This window comes from Crinia signifera, chromosome 3 (genome assembly GCF_055691185.1).
Source record: "Crinia signifera chromosome 3, ASM5569118v1, whole genome shotgun sequence".
In the NCBI taxonomy this organism is placed as follows: domain Eukaryota; kingdom Metazoa; phylum Chordata; class Amphibia; order Anura; family Myobatrachidae; genus Crinia; species Crinia signifera.
Window position 1 is genome coordinate 49,556,826 of NC_139219.1, and position 15,900 is coordinate 49,572,725.

The following is a 15,900-nucleotide window of genomic DNA, read 5'->3' on the forward strand; positions in this document are numbered from 1 at the left end:
CACACTAATGTGATGCCATGGGGTGGCTCTGCTGGGCTGGCCTGGGGGGCCCTGTGCCCTGGACCCGTCTCAGAGTAGTGTTAGGGACTTGTCCTATTGAGGTAACCTGGACGCGGTGGACAAGCCCATAATAATGGCCATCATTATGCTAATAACCTCCAATGCAATATAGCAAAGACTTTAAAAGGTCTAGCATTTATATTTAGTGTGCACCTGCAAACTCCTCCTCCTGCTTGCTGCAATACAGGTCTCAGCAGGTAGCACCTCATATGTCCAGGGTGTGCAGTTTAGGGCCCCTCCCATTAGGTACAATTTGAAGTGAAGCAAGGTTGTAGAGCATTGGTTCCCCAACCTGGAGTACGTGTACCCCTGAGTGTACACAGCAGACCTGTTGGTGGTACTTGAAAATTCTATTGTTATAAGTCTCCAGATTACAGAGGAAGTCTCCCATTGCCGTGGAGAGGAACAACGTTGCATCACTTTCGGTTCAGTCAGCAGCGTATTCAGAGCCTCCACGTGCTTTTGCCTGACCAGCAATCCACTGGGAAATACCCTCGCTGTCCTCAGACATGGGCATTCATCTGCCTCATGCAGACACCGGTGGAGGAAGCAGCAGCTTTTAATCCTACAGGCATTAGCAGGAACCCCAGAGACTGTATACAGCCAGCGGCCAGACACGGAGGGACTCCATTCCTGAACGCACACTACTTCTCCTCTACTCCTTAATATAAGGACACGCACACCGCTCACTTCCACTCCACTCATAAGTACTGTGGATATTTCAAATTGAGAGTAGGGGGAATTCATAAATGAAATACCTAGTCAAGGGGTACGGAAGAGAAAAAAGTTTGGGAACCGCTGTTGTAGAGTATCGCCCATGCTCTTCCAACATGGACTGGATATTCGGAAAAACTTTCCTAAATGAAATAACCACCATTACTGGCCAACATGCAGCCCTCACAGATCTAGTCTATGTCAATTAAATTGTGTTGCTAGCCGAAAACATAGAAGTTGCCCAAGACCATCTTAAAAAAAGCTGCGCAGAAATGTAGGAAAGCTTGGTTTACATATAATTGCGGGAAACCTAGATGGAGTCCTCGTTGAAGAAGTAGATGCCCTTTTAAATATCTAGGTTCAACTATCAATGGTCAACTGATAGTGTAGGTTTTGCTATAGCTGTCTTTGAATTTCTGTAACCAACAGGGCATTACCAGTGCCACAAATATTAATGTGTTCCGTGCATCAGTAGTACTTTACTACATTAACCAGCCTGTCAAAATAACGGAACAACATAACCATATTGTCAGCACCGGCGACTCTGCGCTCATGAACAGGCTGGTTCCCATAGATGGCCGCCTGCATGCAAACCACTTGAATATTCCCATAGAGGTGAGGTTCAGCATTAGCTGTTTATTATACAGGATGGTTCAGAAATCATGGACAATCCTTAGAAATGATCTAACAATGTTTGTAATTTTTTTTATTTTTTTTTTACATCCTAAAAATGTACGACTTAGTAATTAGAAAGGGTTTCTGATTTCCTCCTGTTTTGTTCTTAGGTACATTTCCTTTCATATATTTTAAATCATGATGAAACTATTTTGTATTTTGCATCATTAATTTTTATTAGACAAAACATTGGTTTACATTTGTTGCTAAATAGACTGCAGCTCGATTTTTTTGGTTTCAGTCCCAGTTAAAGTTAAGTCGTGGTTAAGACTTTAATATTTGTTTACTAAATTGCATTTTCCTATATCGATATTAAACAAGAGCGTAAAACGTTTATTAGTGACTCAGTGGTGGCAGCAGTTTGTGTAGTTTATATGTCCAGGAGGTGAAATCAGGTTAATTGCATGCAGTCACATGACTCTGGGCAAAGTAACTGCCAATTAAAGGATTGGCTGTATTAACTCTTTACACACATCACAGATAAATGAGTAGTCACCATTTTTTCATTGTTTTAGACTATCTTATGTAATGCATATGCTTTATTAGTGATTTCCTTTTTGTTTTATTTGTGATGACTATTCTTTAATCCCAATATATAAATGTTAATAACACCCCTTTTAGACTGAGGCAAAAACCCGGGTTTTTTCCTTGTTGACCCGGGTCAGCATCGGTAGCTGAAAAAAACAAAACACGTGTCCATTTTCCTGTTAAAGACTACCCTGGTACTGACCAGGGTGTAACACGGGAAGGACCCGGTTGAGGGGCAGTATAAACTGGTATGCCGGGTCATCAGACCCAGCTCCCGTTTACAGGAATGAGGGAGCCCAACCTCCAGACCGCAGTGTCCTGTGGTCAGTATTGAGGTTGTGCGGGGGGTGCACACAGCCTCCGCTGCCCTCTGCTGTACAGTGCAGACCACAGCGGAGCCAGGGAGGAGGTGAATGGATGCCTGTGTGCATACATGTTAGAGCTACTGACAATAGTTTAATACCATAGGTGTGTTCCTGATGCATCTGTCTCTCTCAGCCTTGGCAGCAACATATAAAACACTAGTATGTCAGCTCCCCACTCGAAGCAAAAGCTTCGAAAGCTAGTCTGCTACCTTCTGTGTTTGTGCATGTGTGAGAAAGAGATGTAGTTTTACTCTGCCAGCAGATAGTAGTGTTTCAGAGACTCACTGACCCTAGACCAGTGATGGCTAACCTTGACACTCCAGCTGTTGTTGAACTACACATCCCAGCATGCCCTGCATCAGTTTTAGCATGGCCAAATAGTAAAGCTGTAGCAAGGCATGCTGGGATGTGTAGTTTGACAATAGCTCTACATGTGAAGCGGGGGGCGGGTCGCTAGTACACTATATTAGTGGTATGGTTTAATTGACTGTAATGGCTCAGTAACAGGGCTGGCTATACCGTGGGTATCAGTGACAGAATAGGGCACAACAGCCACCACCCCCCTTTTAACTTAAAAGCCTGGTATCCGAGATATACGCCCATGCTGCCCAGGAAGGGGAGTCACTCTCCGGCCTCTCACTCCCCGCTGACACAGTTGGCACCGCCATCCACTCCGCCCATAGCCATGCTCCTCTGCTTAGGCCCCTTCTCTTTCCCTCATTGGCTCCTGGCTGCTCTCCATCCCGACTACTACTACTGCTGCTGCTGACCCCCCAAGCGCCCAGAGGCACCATCACCACTAGGGTGGCCAATCCCGGGATCGGCGGGATCCCGGGATTTGGCCCCCAAAACGCCGGGATTTCAATCCCGGGATTGGAATTTCCAATCCCGGGATTTCGGGATTAAACTGCGCATGCGCAGTTTAATGCCGGGCAGCGTCTGAGCACTCAGACGCTGCCCGGCTTCTCCGAATCCCCGCAGTGCGCAGCGTGACGAGGTCACGCTGCGAGGTCACGCTGCGCAGGGCACAGCCGCACGTCCACGGCTGCCCGCCCGCCCAGCGCTCCCGGCCACCTGCCCGCCCACCCACCCAGCGCTGACGGCCGGCAGCACTCACGGCCGGCCACCCGCCCGCTCACCCACCCAGCGCTCACGGGGACCCAGCGGCAGCGGTCCCTGTCCCTGCCACCCACCCGCCCACCCAGCGGTACCTGCCACCCACCCGCCCACCTAGCAGTCCCTGCCACACACCAGCCCTCCCACCAAGCGCACCGTGCCACCCACCCTCCCGCCCACCCAGCGGTCCCTGCCACCCACCTGCCCTCCCACCCAGCGGTCCCTGCCACCCACCCGCCCAGCGCTTGGGCGGCCAGGGTGTTTTTTTATTATTAGGGAAGCCAATCCCGGGATTGAGCATTTTTCAATCCCGAATCCCGGGATTGAAAAAATGCCCCGGGATTGGCATCCCTAATCACCACCGCGTCATGTCACCCGCGCCGGGCAATCGGCCCCCTCCCAGTTCGTTCCCAGCAGCACAGCCTCCCTTCCCAGAGACTGTGTACTGGCAGCAGCCAGAGAGGGAGAGTCCGGCTTGCAGCTGTTACCAGGTGCTGGCATCACCCCACCACCCCTCGTTGACAGGGGTTAAATTGAGGGGGAACGAGGTGGAACTGAGTTCCAGCACCTCTAATGGTGAGGTAAAACAGTTTAACCTCCACATTGGCCCTGCACAGTAATTCTAAGAGAAAAGCATTCTAGTTTGCAGGGGGATGCTAAAAACCGTACCACTGGCCCTGTCTCTGCCTAATGGGGGGAGGGGGGAAATTAGGTGGCATAGAGAAATGAGTTCCCCCACCTCTGCATGACCACTTTCAGCCCTGCTCGTTGAGCTTCTCACTCTCTCTACCTGGCCCCGCCACTGTGATTTTTCTTTAACTTCACTCAATAAAATCGTTAATGCTCTGCTACCATAAGCGATTGGCCGATGGTTAATATACCTGAACCTTCCTTGAGAACTGCACTACATAATAGTGACTGCACAAAAATGTGTCCAGTGGTTTTCAAGATTAAGACAGACAGACTCCTTTCTTGGACTTTCTTTTATACTATGTAAGGATAATATTTCATTTTTTTATTTTAAACATTCTAGGTGTTATTGGAATGCTACTTAAAGAGAGACTTGGTGTACCAGAAGGCAACTCCAACGTTCCATCACTGGTCTGTGGACGAGAGGAGATTCGGCCTCACCTTTCAGAGTCCCGCCGATGCACGAGCCTTTGACAGAGGAGTGCGCAAAGCAATTGAAGACCTCACAGAAGGTAATGAAACTTAAGACCCGCATTCCAACTATTCTTTTGCTCTGGGGTGTGTAGCGTGTGCGATCCGTCACATTCCACAGGCTCCTTTTCATGCTAGTGATACCAGAAGATCCCTGAAGCTGGATGACTGTTGGCAGGAAAATTTGGTCTCAGGTTGTCTGTGTGTATGAGGAAAAGATAAAGTAAACGCGTATCCCTGTAGGCAGGGGGATGAGCAGGGTGTTCCAGTGCCAAGTAATCACTGCTTCTTGCCAATCACGAATCCTACGTAGGACTGTCGTACGCAGAACACACTATCTTCACAATAATCACTTGAGACTTTGGATAGTAAGAACATTTAACCTTACTCTGTTTTTTATTATGCCTCAACGTATACACAGATCGATAGATTCCTATTACTTGGCAGGAATACATCTCTGTGCTTACATGTTGCCATAGCATTGTAAAGCATGAGGCGTGTGTTCTCTGCTCTTTATACACTTACTATATTTTACCTTGTCTTTCCTATGCCGGCCCATGTAATGAACTACTGTAATTCAGCAATTGTCCCCAACACTTAAGCCCCATACACGCTACTGTAGATAAAAAATTAAAAAAACATTTTAAAAAAATAGATTGTACACTCAAATATCTTTAACAATGTGCGCGCCAATGATGGTGCTTCCCCATGTTTAACAAGCCTCCAGGCTGGTGACACTGATCGCTTGGTATTAATGGTGAAGCCTATTTAAAAAGTAGTGATTTTGTCTAACGCTATTGGTCTCTTAGGATGACAATAGCTGTACAGTATTTTAGTTTTTAATTTTTTTTTGTTTTTTGTTTTTGTTTATTTTGTATCTGCCATTGGAGGCCCAAGTCCGGGCAATCCAGTGCGGAGTGCATGTATCGGTCTTATAAGCAGAGGGGATCTGGGCTGGACTTGTTGGCCTCTTACTGCGACCAGTCAATTGTCACTGGGGCACAGAATGTCATTCCGCTGCCCCTGAGAAGTTTCTTTATAAATTGTGGCAATAGATTTTATCGAAACAATTTTGAGCTTACCCTCATTTTACCTCATGGACCTATTAACACCAATAATACAATTGTTTTTTATTCTGTGGCATCTTCAACAATGTGGCTCATACAAAGGGTGAGATGCATGAAAGTAAACAATATGGCCAAACGTCAGAAAATGCAGTTTTCTGAGGTTTGGGTGTCGGACGGGGTCCCGACAGTCGGGATCCCAACGTCCGGTAAATGCCTGTCGGGATCCCGACTGTCAAAACACTGACAGCCGGGTTCCCAACGACCACCTGCTATTTTTCCCTCGTGGGGGTCCACGACCCCCATAGAGGGAGAATAGAAGAGGTGGCTCGCTTAGCGAGCCACCGTGCCTGCAAGGGGCTTAGTTGCGCTCACCATGCTGTCTGGGCCTGGCCAGTCGGGATCCCGACTGTCGGACCCCTGAGGTTTGGCCACGGTCAGCATGTGCACCAAGGCCGTGAATGCGATACTTTCCAGGCCTTCGATGAGGTGGGCAGCTCCATCATTAAATTGGTGTTGCCCAACAGGATCTCTCCCAGTATCCCTGGCAGTCAATGGACGCATGCGCAGAAAGGTCTCCAGGTCTACAATCTGGAAGTCCTATCAACATCCTTTGCCAAATTTTGTATGCATACGGCATTACAAGACGCCGGTAAGCATGGCAAGTTGCTTAAGATGCTTGCTGCGCTCTGCCCAAAGAGCACAAAATACGATACTCATGTATGCCCCCCTTATTTTGTGGCAAATCATCCGATTTTGGGGGGAATCTGGATTGTTGTTTTTTTGTTTTTTCTTATAGAAATAAAATGTTTTTCTTTTCTTTCATCGGCTCATTCTTTTGTCTTTGAAAGCAAACCAGTGTCATATTTTGGTTCAGGATTTAGAAGGAAAAGGGGCATTTGACATTTTATGTTAACTGAAGAAAACGAGACACAGCTCAGCCCTGAACAGAGATTTCTGACTTTCAGAAGTGTGTGCAGCGTTTTAATTTCTGTTCTCCAGCACCTGGCAGCGATGCAAGTGGTATGCAGGATCAGCAGACGATGGAACTCCACAGGGCACAGCAAGAACTCTGTACAAAAATGCTCCCTTTTAGAGCTTAATATAAGCAAACGTGTTTGCTACACAGGACTTTACACTTTAATTATTTTGTTTGCGTGTGAAATACCTTCAAAACCTGCATTTCTGAGCATCGTGTACCCATAAATAGACAAAAAGAACATGGTTAAATTGTGTTTCCATTCAAGCTTCCTGCATATCAGATTGCTTTTTTAAACCACCTAGTCTACCTGGAAGAAAGGTAGGGCTTGTTCAGCTAGAGAAGGGCAGGTCGCCTAGGAAAACTGGCACGCACTTTTTCATTCCATTTTCATTACCGTACTAGAACATATACTCCTTACCTCTTACTAAGAAGTTGCCCCACTAAAAAAAATGCACTGTCAAAAGGTAACATTGCTTAAGGATGTTTGATTTTAATATTGTTCTTCATCCTATACTTTACTTGCTTTCCACTATTTCTGTATATTCCTGTTTTACAAATTCAAGTGTAGTTAACATGCGATAAATCTCCGTAGCATTTGCCTCAAAATATAATTTCACAATCTCCTTGAGCAGGTGTAATGTTGGGGAAAATCCCTATTTTAAGGCAAAGATGTCCGCTGAAATCAGAACCACTGGGACAACGTCCCTAATGATTAATTAGCCACTTTAAATTAATTTGACTAATAATGACATGCCTTTTTTGGGGGGTGAAAATGCGCAAAAAAGCAGGAAAATGGTTTAATTGATGTTGGACAGGTGGCTTAGAATTACACAAATGTATACTTACAGGTGTTCTTAAGCACCCTCAATTGAAGTAGAACATTTGTTTTGTAGAAAAACACATGCTTTTGTAAATATATATATATAATTTTTTTTTTTTTTTTTGTATGACTGACTTCTATACTGTGTTTTTTTTTTGTCATTGTTTTTTTGGTGGAGGGAATTACAATACAACCATTTTCTAACTGGGTTCAAGCTTCCCATTTTAGCAATTGAATTTCCTCCCTAGGGGCCCATTCAATTACACATGGAAGCCACTGAAATCCGTCCAATTCCAATGATTATTCATCTAGTACATTCTGACAGGGGTTGACCTTTTACGTCAAATCTTTTACTGTGCACTTAAATAAAAGAGAGCATGCTTTCTAATACCAGCTGATAACGGACGTTTTTATCAATAGTCTTTCATCCAATTCGTTTTAAGACTTCATATAAAGCTATTAATCACCTTCACTTAGTCATTAAGGAAGCAATTCCATTAATCATTGTGTCCAAATAGTATTTTTTTTTAATATACCAAGTTACTAAAAAAAAATAATTGAAGGTGGTTTTCATAGTATTGTACCTATTTAGAAACCACCATTGGCCATCATTCTGATTGGTCAATTTAAATGTCCATCTCGGACACTGTTCGTTACGATTAGAGATATCTTGTGATAAAAGACAGATACTAACAATAACTAAAGAGCTGTCCAAGTGAACAAGCCCTGTGGGTGAAACGTGCATGATGTCTTGGGGGGCACTTTTAGTGCTAAAGAGCATTCTCCTCACCATGCCACCACCTGCTCCTAGCGAGGTACACTGCGTTTTCAGCAGCACTCTCATCAAGAGCTTCTGTGTTTTTATCCAGTAGTACTTGGTGTCCTTCTAAGAAACACCTGGAACCACAAATATACAACAAGCGCAAAGACACAGCGCTTGCATGTCTCACAAGTGCCCATTAAGTCGGTGTTGCCAGGTTCAGGGCATGTATATCTCAAACTTTAAGAATACGGTTCTTGACAACGATTGAAATATGGTCCACGGGAAGTCTATTTATCAATAAGGTACTACATTTTGACCGTATTTAACAGTGTGCCCCATAAAAAAGTACTGAATGCGCTTTTTTAAGATTTCAATAAGCCTATGTAGAAAAATTGGTCCGTTTGCTTGTATTGATCTGACTTTTTTTTTTAATATATAAAACCTGATATATAAAACCTGAACTAATTTCCCGTTTTTTTTTTTTTTCTGTAAAGGATCCACTACATCATCTTCTACGATTCACAACGAGGCTGAACTTGGGGATGATGACGTTTTTGCAGTAAGTAGTAGTCACGGCTGGCAACAGCTGACCACGAGATTCTTTTTATCATAAAAAATGTAATCTTAAATAGCAATGACGTATCATTTAAGCCCCTAGCGGGCTCGGAGGCTCACTGCGCTCGCCACCTATTCTATTCTCCCCCCAAGGGAAAATAGCCTGTGCAAGTCGGGATCCCAACTGTCGAGCTTGTAACGGTTGGGATTCCGGTGTTGGATGTCCGTCGCAATCCCAACTGTTGGTGAGTCATCCAGCACCCGACATTGTGTTGTGGTCCTAAAATCACAATTAATAGCAGGTCACCCGTACAAGCAGACATGACGATTTACCTTTAAGATATATATCGATCAGCTGTGCTGCAAGGCTAACATAGAACGTGAACAGTGTTGCTCACAGACATATTGGGTGTATACAGATGCAATACAGATATATCGCCTGTTCGATGGAACGGCCGATATATTTATCAGTATGCTTTAGACTTGCATCATGTGAATTGCTAGTTATCAAAACATTGAATTGATCAGTGCATGTGATTAGTTGGTGGCATGTTTCCTTCAGGATTGTATAGCTTGGCATGTGTTGCCGTACCCTTACTATTTCCTTGTTTGTACAAAGATTGCATTTCTAAGCACGTTCAGATTTGATTCCAGTAGCAAAGCACCAGTTATATAATTTGCACATTATTTACCATATAACATCCATAGGTTTATTATAGTTGTGTTTTATTCTAACCATCATACTGATAACTCCTACAGCTACACAAATATCTGATCTATAAGCATGCCAAAGATAGTTAAATGGAACTTGATAATCATACATGCATTATTTAATTAGCCGCAGCAAAAGTTTCCTGCCAAAAAAAAAAAAAAACAGTATTTTTTCTATTTTTTTTTTTTATTTTTTTTTTATTTTTTTTTTATGAATTCAATAATTGACCATTTTTTTCATGGAAAGATTTACCCAGATCTTGAATAAGTCAGTGGAGCCGTGTATTTTTTTTTTTTCGTTTGTGGCGATGAAAAAACACAAGTTATTGCGGATCTTTTTTCTTCTGCCCCTGGTGAAACAAAATCCCCAATAATGTCTATCAGCATCAATCAAAATTTGGCTGTCATTTTCTGCAGCTAATTGAATTTCCCCTTAATCTACTGGTTTGTTTTGTGTTGTGTGAACTGTTCATAATTTCAGGTGAAACTTGTGAGGTTTTTTAGAACCACAGCAATGTCTAGCTTGCAAGGTAATTAATGAAGAAACCTTTATCTAGTAAAGAAACCATTATTGCTGTGTGTGTAACGTGGACAGTTAATGACCATGTGATGTAGTTCAAACTATTGTTCACACAGATGGCCAAGTTTGACCACTTTTATCAACAGAAACTTCAATGCAGTTATCTATGACCAGCTATAAGCTGTCAGTCTTATCTGATAATCTGATAAAGGTTTCAGAATATAATTATTTTGGTCTGCGTGCAAGTTATAGAAAAAGCTTATACTTAATAATTAGGCCTCGATTCATTACAATTCGTCAACTGTGTGGGCAGCCTTTTTAAAGTTGCTCATGGTAGCTGACCAGCACATCATGTTCTGGAGTTGGGGTTCTTCATTCTGTGGTTCCCCCCCACACACACTATTTGTTTTCTACTTTGTACCTGCTAATTAGGTGCTTAAACATGTGTAATGATAACACAGTTTTATAGAAACACTTGAGATTTTGGCCATGAAACCTAAAAATGTTCCGAAGTACTCTGTGTAAAACTGGTTTGTGACCTTTCCCATCCCTCTGTCCCCCACCGGTGCACGGTCCAGCTCCTCATTATTAGGGTTTATTTGTAAGGAGCAACAGGGCTCCGTAATGCTGGACAGCGGGGTAAGAAGGACATGTAAAGTTTAGAGAGGACCTTGCTCACGTGAGATTACATTCTAGTCGGAAAAGGCTACAGTGACAGTTGGATTGGGGCTCATCGTGGAGATTAGTGTGGGGTTAGAGTCATGTATGCTGTGATTACCAGAGGCAAGATACAAGTCAGTGGTATATTTAATAAAGCATATGTGTTAAGGCCCCCACACGCTAGAACGATTTTTTGTCCAATTTCCGATAGATCATCCGATATATCGGCTGAATTTTTAGCAATAATCGGTAAAAATTTCAGCCGATATATTGGACGATCGGTCGGAAATTGGACAAATAATCGTTCTAGTGTGTGGGGGTCTTTAGAGTATTCTGAAATGGGATTACTTCATACAAGTCTATACGCTATCATAACTATCCAGTGCCTCTGACTGTCCACCTGCCCTCTCTTCCAGTTCTCCCTCCATTTTACTGCAACCTTATTGATCGTAATCCCTTGTAGGCAGGGCTGTCTTCCCTCGTTCTACATTCCCTGTCACTAGTGTGCTTCAGTTCCCCTGTCTTTTTTCCCTCCCGTGAAGCTGTTCCTGTCTTTTCACCTATTGAATTTGTTTTTCTTCCTACTCTACCTTGCAACTCGTTTTTGCTTCTCAAGCTTTTGTGAGTCTTTCCACCTTTCCTCTCTATGAGTTAACCTTTGTTTTCATTGCACGGCACTGCAGACTCCTTGTAGCATCCTATAAATAAGTTAATAATAATAAGATTTGGAATCTATGAAGGGTTGAGAACGTTTTGGGTGGTGGTAGGGACTTGGCGATGTGGAGTGGTGAAAGTAAGAAATCGGTCTTGCTGTGGCATTTACATTGATTTAAGCCGTGAAAGATGAGTGGCAGAGGTGACAGTATGGATAAGATAAGGGCATAATCTGGTAATATTTCTAATGTGTCGGTGCCAGGACTGGGGAGATAGACTAGACGTGAAGGCAAGGTACAGTCAGATGAGTGTTGACATTTCGTCCTCTGTTGCTATAGAATGGACAGAGTGAGGGTGGATTTGGGAATGTAGAAGAGGATTGTGGAATTTGGCATGAGAAAATACCTTTATAAATGCTGCCTATATTTGAAGGAGGTAGCAAAATAATGGGCTAAGAAGAAGGAAGGGTTTGGAGGTGTAGGTGGGCAGAGAAGGGAGTTGAATGCATTGCTTGAAGACTGGATGCACGTTAGAGCAGTGAGGCATATTAGCAAGAAAAGGCTACTGGTGTCAAGTGAATAGATACATTTATACTGAGTAAAGTCTGGTTTAGAGCAAGAGTTCCGCCATCTAACCCATCTGTCCCTCTCTTCCATGATAGTTTCCTGACCCACTCTCTTCCCCTGTTCACAGCCAGACCACTCTTTCCCATTGCTTTCAATCTCCTATTCTGCGTATGAGGCCGCTGCATTCTAATGCTTATTGGCATACACATTCCTAGATAGTCCTTATATGAGAGTGTTAGAAGAATGGCCATCCGCCGCACCACCGGGTGTTCCAGAGAGCAAAGCAAACACTTTACTGTCATGTGTTGAAATATTGCTACAGGCAACCTAATAGCCAGGTACCACATGTCCCACCTCCGACTACCACAATCCTTTGTGGAACTCCGGAGCAGTTTTATTAGGCCTGGTGAAGTGATAAAGTGGCCAGTGGTAACGCACCAGCCAATGGGCTCCTGGCATTTTTCAAACCCAGCTTGTAATGTGACCGTTTTGAGCTGATTGACTGGTGCATTGTCAGGACAACTTTATCACTTCACCAGGCTTAATAAATCTGCCCCTGTGTGTATAAAAACATTAAGCTCATGAGATGAACAGTTAAAGTGAAACTGGATTGTGTGTGTAAAGTAACAATTGCTGCAGCAAGCATCCGATTGCAGTGCAGGGTGGCTGGCCTGGCACATCTAGCTGTCAGCTCAGTGGTGGAGCTTAAGGTCAGAGTACAGTCCTTTTGACACATTTGGAAGCTATGTAAGGAAGCATCACTTCCACTCTGCCGTAGTAGATGAGTCATGTAAAAAACTGACACGAACATGATCTTGGTGGTCAGATCAACCAAGGTCAAGGCAGAACAAGGGAGGAGCAATACTATCCATTCTGTTGACACAGTGAGTCATCTGCTTCCCTTTTTGTCAAAATGTAGCACCCTCTCTTCCTCAGCGGCAATATCAAGTGCATTTGAAAGGCTATTGATCGACAAACGTCATAGCTAGCCCAGAATTTCATCAGAGGACCTGCCCCCTGTTGTGCGTTGCATCAGCAAGAACTTCTGTACAGTCTGCGAAATAATGTAATCGCTGCAAAAACACCGGGGGGGCGTCGGTGCAGGGGTGATGAGGTGTGTTGGAGGGTCCTTTCAGGTTTGTAGCCTTTGCTGACCAGATACTTTCAACAGTTGGCATTCTATTCCCATCTGTTCTTTTGTCCCGGTTTTAAAAGACAAACAACAGCAGGCTGGGTTAAAAGGTGACTTCCTCTGCTCCAGAGTTAAGCTATCATTAGCAGCTGCTTCCCAGCTACCTGCCAGATTGATTTATGGAACAAGATAAGGGAGGGGAAGGAGCACAAGTCTTCTATGAATTAAATGGCTTTGCTGTCTCCACTCCACGTTCACTCTGGACTCTGCCACTCCCGGCTTGGAGGCCTGCTTTTAGGGCAGTCTGTAAATACTTTATTGGGCTATTCACACTGACCCCAATAAGAATAGCCTTTTATCTTTATGTAGTTTAATGTATTACAGAGTATGTCCTTATTCTAAACTTAATGATCACCAATAGAATAGAAAAAAAGAATTACCCTGAATATGGAATGTGCTGGTCGCCAGCCAAACTGTATCCCAGAAATAGACCAAATTAATTATGATTTAGAATGTTAGTGCTTAATTATTTGAAGCTTTTAGTAAATACCTACCAAAAAAAAATAATTAAATAGTTAAATGGGAGGTCTAAACAATAGTTGTTTGATGTTGCCTGTGGCAAGTCTCTCATTTCTGCTTCTTAGTGCACACATATTCCACAGTGCTTTACGGAGTATTTCTGTCTGGTTCCATTCTGGAACAGGTCCTGAATGTCTGTACAGGTTGAGTATCACTTATCCGAAATGCTCGGAAGCATGAGCATTTTGGGTAAGGGATTTTTCAGATTTTTTTCATGCTTGCCCGGTCCCCTGGCGTCCACGGGGGCCATCTGAATCGTCTTCAGCGGCATACCCGGTCCCATGGGTGCACCGGCCATCGGAACCCTCTTCAATGGCATCCCCGTTCCCAAGGATGCATTGTGCCAGTGACGTCACCAGTGCACCTGTGCAAAGCATCCTTGGGACCGGTGATGCAGCTGAAGAGGATTCCGATGGCCGCTGAGGATACCAGGGAACGAGGTAAGTATAAAAAAGGTGCTCTCTGCACATGTTACATCTGCCCCCACTGCACATGGTTTTGTCCATTTGAGAAGGAATTTGCCTTTGCGAGTGAACCAGAATAATGGCCTTTATTTGGACAAGACGACTATGGAAAGTTTATTCCCAAAACCATAACAGAAAGTCCTTCACATCTCCCAGCTTTATCCCTGAGTTTGTGATAATTCAGCCCTATTGTCTTTCTGTTCTGGAGCTGATGAAGCAAACTGACTGTTCCGTGGAGCCTTTGAAGCACGAAGCTGAATGAATAGAGCAGTGTGCCCTTATGCAAACACTGTGAAAAGTAAACTTGCACTGGGGCAGATCTGGGCTTTTTGGGATTTTTTGTTTTTTGTCACGCATTGGATTTTCAATTAAAAGTGTCAACTTTAGGTTTAATGTATGTACTGCTTAACCCATTTGTTGCCCAACTTGCTTCATTAACGCTGAGCGCTTCCAGAAGCTGCTATACAGTGTCGTTTTAGTACATTTTGTTATCCTCTAAATGTCTATATTGTAAGCACCGTAAGTCGTACCACCTACTCACATTGGGGGGGGGGTATTCAATATGTGCCATGAAAATGGCCATGAATTTCCGCATTCATGGCCATTTTCAGACAATCTGCAGCCATTTTCACCAATCCAAGGACAGTGTCTGTCGATTTACTGTCGGATCAAATTAAAACGGCCCAGGATTCTGACTGTCGGGATATTCCAACATTCGGGATCCCATATTAAATACCCCCCCTTTGTATCCGTATGTACCATCCATCTTTTTTTTACGGCCTTACCTTAATGGTATTTTGATCTCGCTCGTTCTGCCAAAACTTTTTTTTCCTTATTTTTTTTTTTTTTTTGTCATGTAATCCTATTATTGTACCTGAATACACTTGTCAGTAGAAACAGAGGGGAATTGAGTTCATCGAGATGTGCAGACGGGCATCGATGTGAACTTGGTCTGCCATTTACAATCGTGCCAACATAGCAAGATTTACTGCAGACAAAAGCAACAAATGTCAGTTGCTTTAAAAGATTGTTCCGATCTTTTGGAACAACCTTTTTGCGCAATGCTCTGTATGGTGCTATGAGGTAATGTGCTGCTATAGTCTATTGCACCTAATGTATATATGCTCTTGTCTATCATATTATTTTCCTCGCACATTTATGGGGGCCTGAGGGAGAACATGTGCTGATCCACAATGTGCCATTCCGGGTCAGCACATCGCATCAGTGTCTGCAATTGAATTCCACCCTTGATGTGTCTGTTATGTCACTATCTGGTCTGTTTACCATTGCGTAACAATGACATAATTTCTGTTGCTGCCAACATCTATTATTGCCACATTATATCCTTTAAAAATATTACTAGAACAGCAAGGTGAGTGGTCTTCCCGGGGTTGGAGCAGGAAACCCTGGCCGCGTGGAACCCTGTTCTGAAGCATGGCAAGCGGTACACTAATTGGGGTTCCACGTGCTCTGGCGAAAACACAGATACATTGTTTGTGTCAGTGTTGACACCTGAGAGGCTTTGTTTTTTCCTTTCTACGTTTTGCAGCGGGCAAGGCGTCGGGTGGCGGACCGGGCCCGCCGACGTCACAGCTGGAGGCGGTCCCGGGCCGCCGCCGTCATTAAAGGGGGCGGGCCCGGCCGCCGCAGTCACCAAAGGGGGCGGGCCCGGCCCCTCCGAAGTCACTATGCTGCCGGGGAAGCGCCGGGCATCGGCATCTACGGCGACGCTGGGCTTCCCCTTGAAGCTGTTTTAGCTAAAACAGCCGAGCGGGAACACTAATAATAATAATTATTATTATTATTATTAT

The 15,900-nt window shown here is 44.0% G+C and overlaps 1 protein-coding gene across 1 annotated transcript in view; it reads left to right on the forward strand.

Annotated features, from left to right (window-relative positions):
* Positions 1-15,900, forward strand: part of SPRED2 (sprouty related EVH1 domain containing 2) — an 85,818-nt gene that overhangs the window by 51,375 nt on the left and 18,543 nt on the right. Inside the window, exons 3-4 of the mRNA XM_083175753.1 lie at positions 4,492-4,660; positions 8,743-8,807. Coding sequence (XP_083031879.1) covers positions 4,492-4,660; positions 8,743-8,807 — 234 coding nt within the window. The remainder of the gene's footprint in view (positions 1-4,491; positions 4,661-8,742; positions 8,808-15,900) is intronic.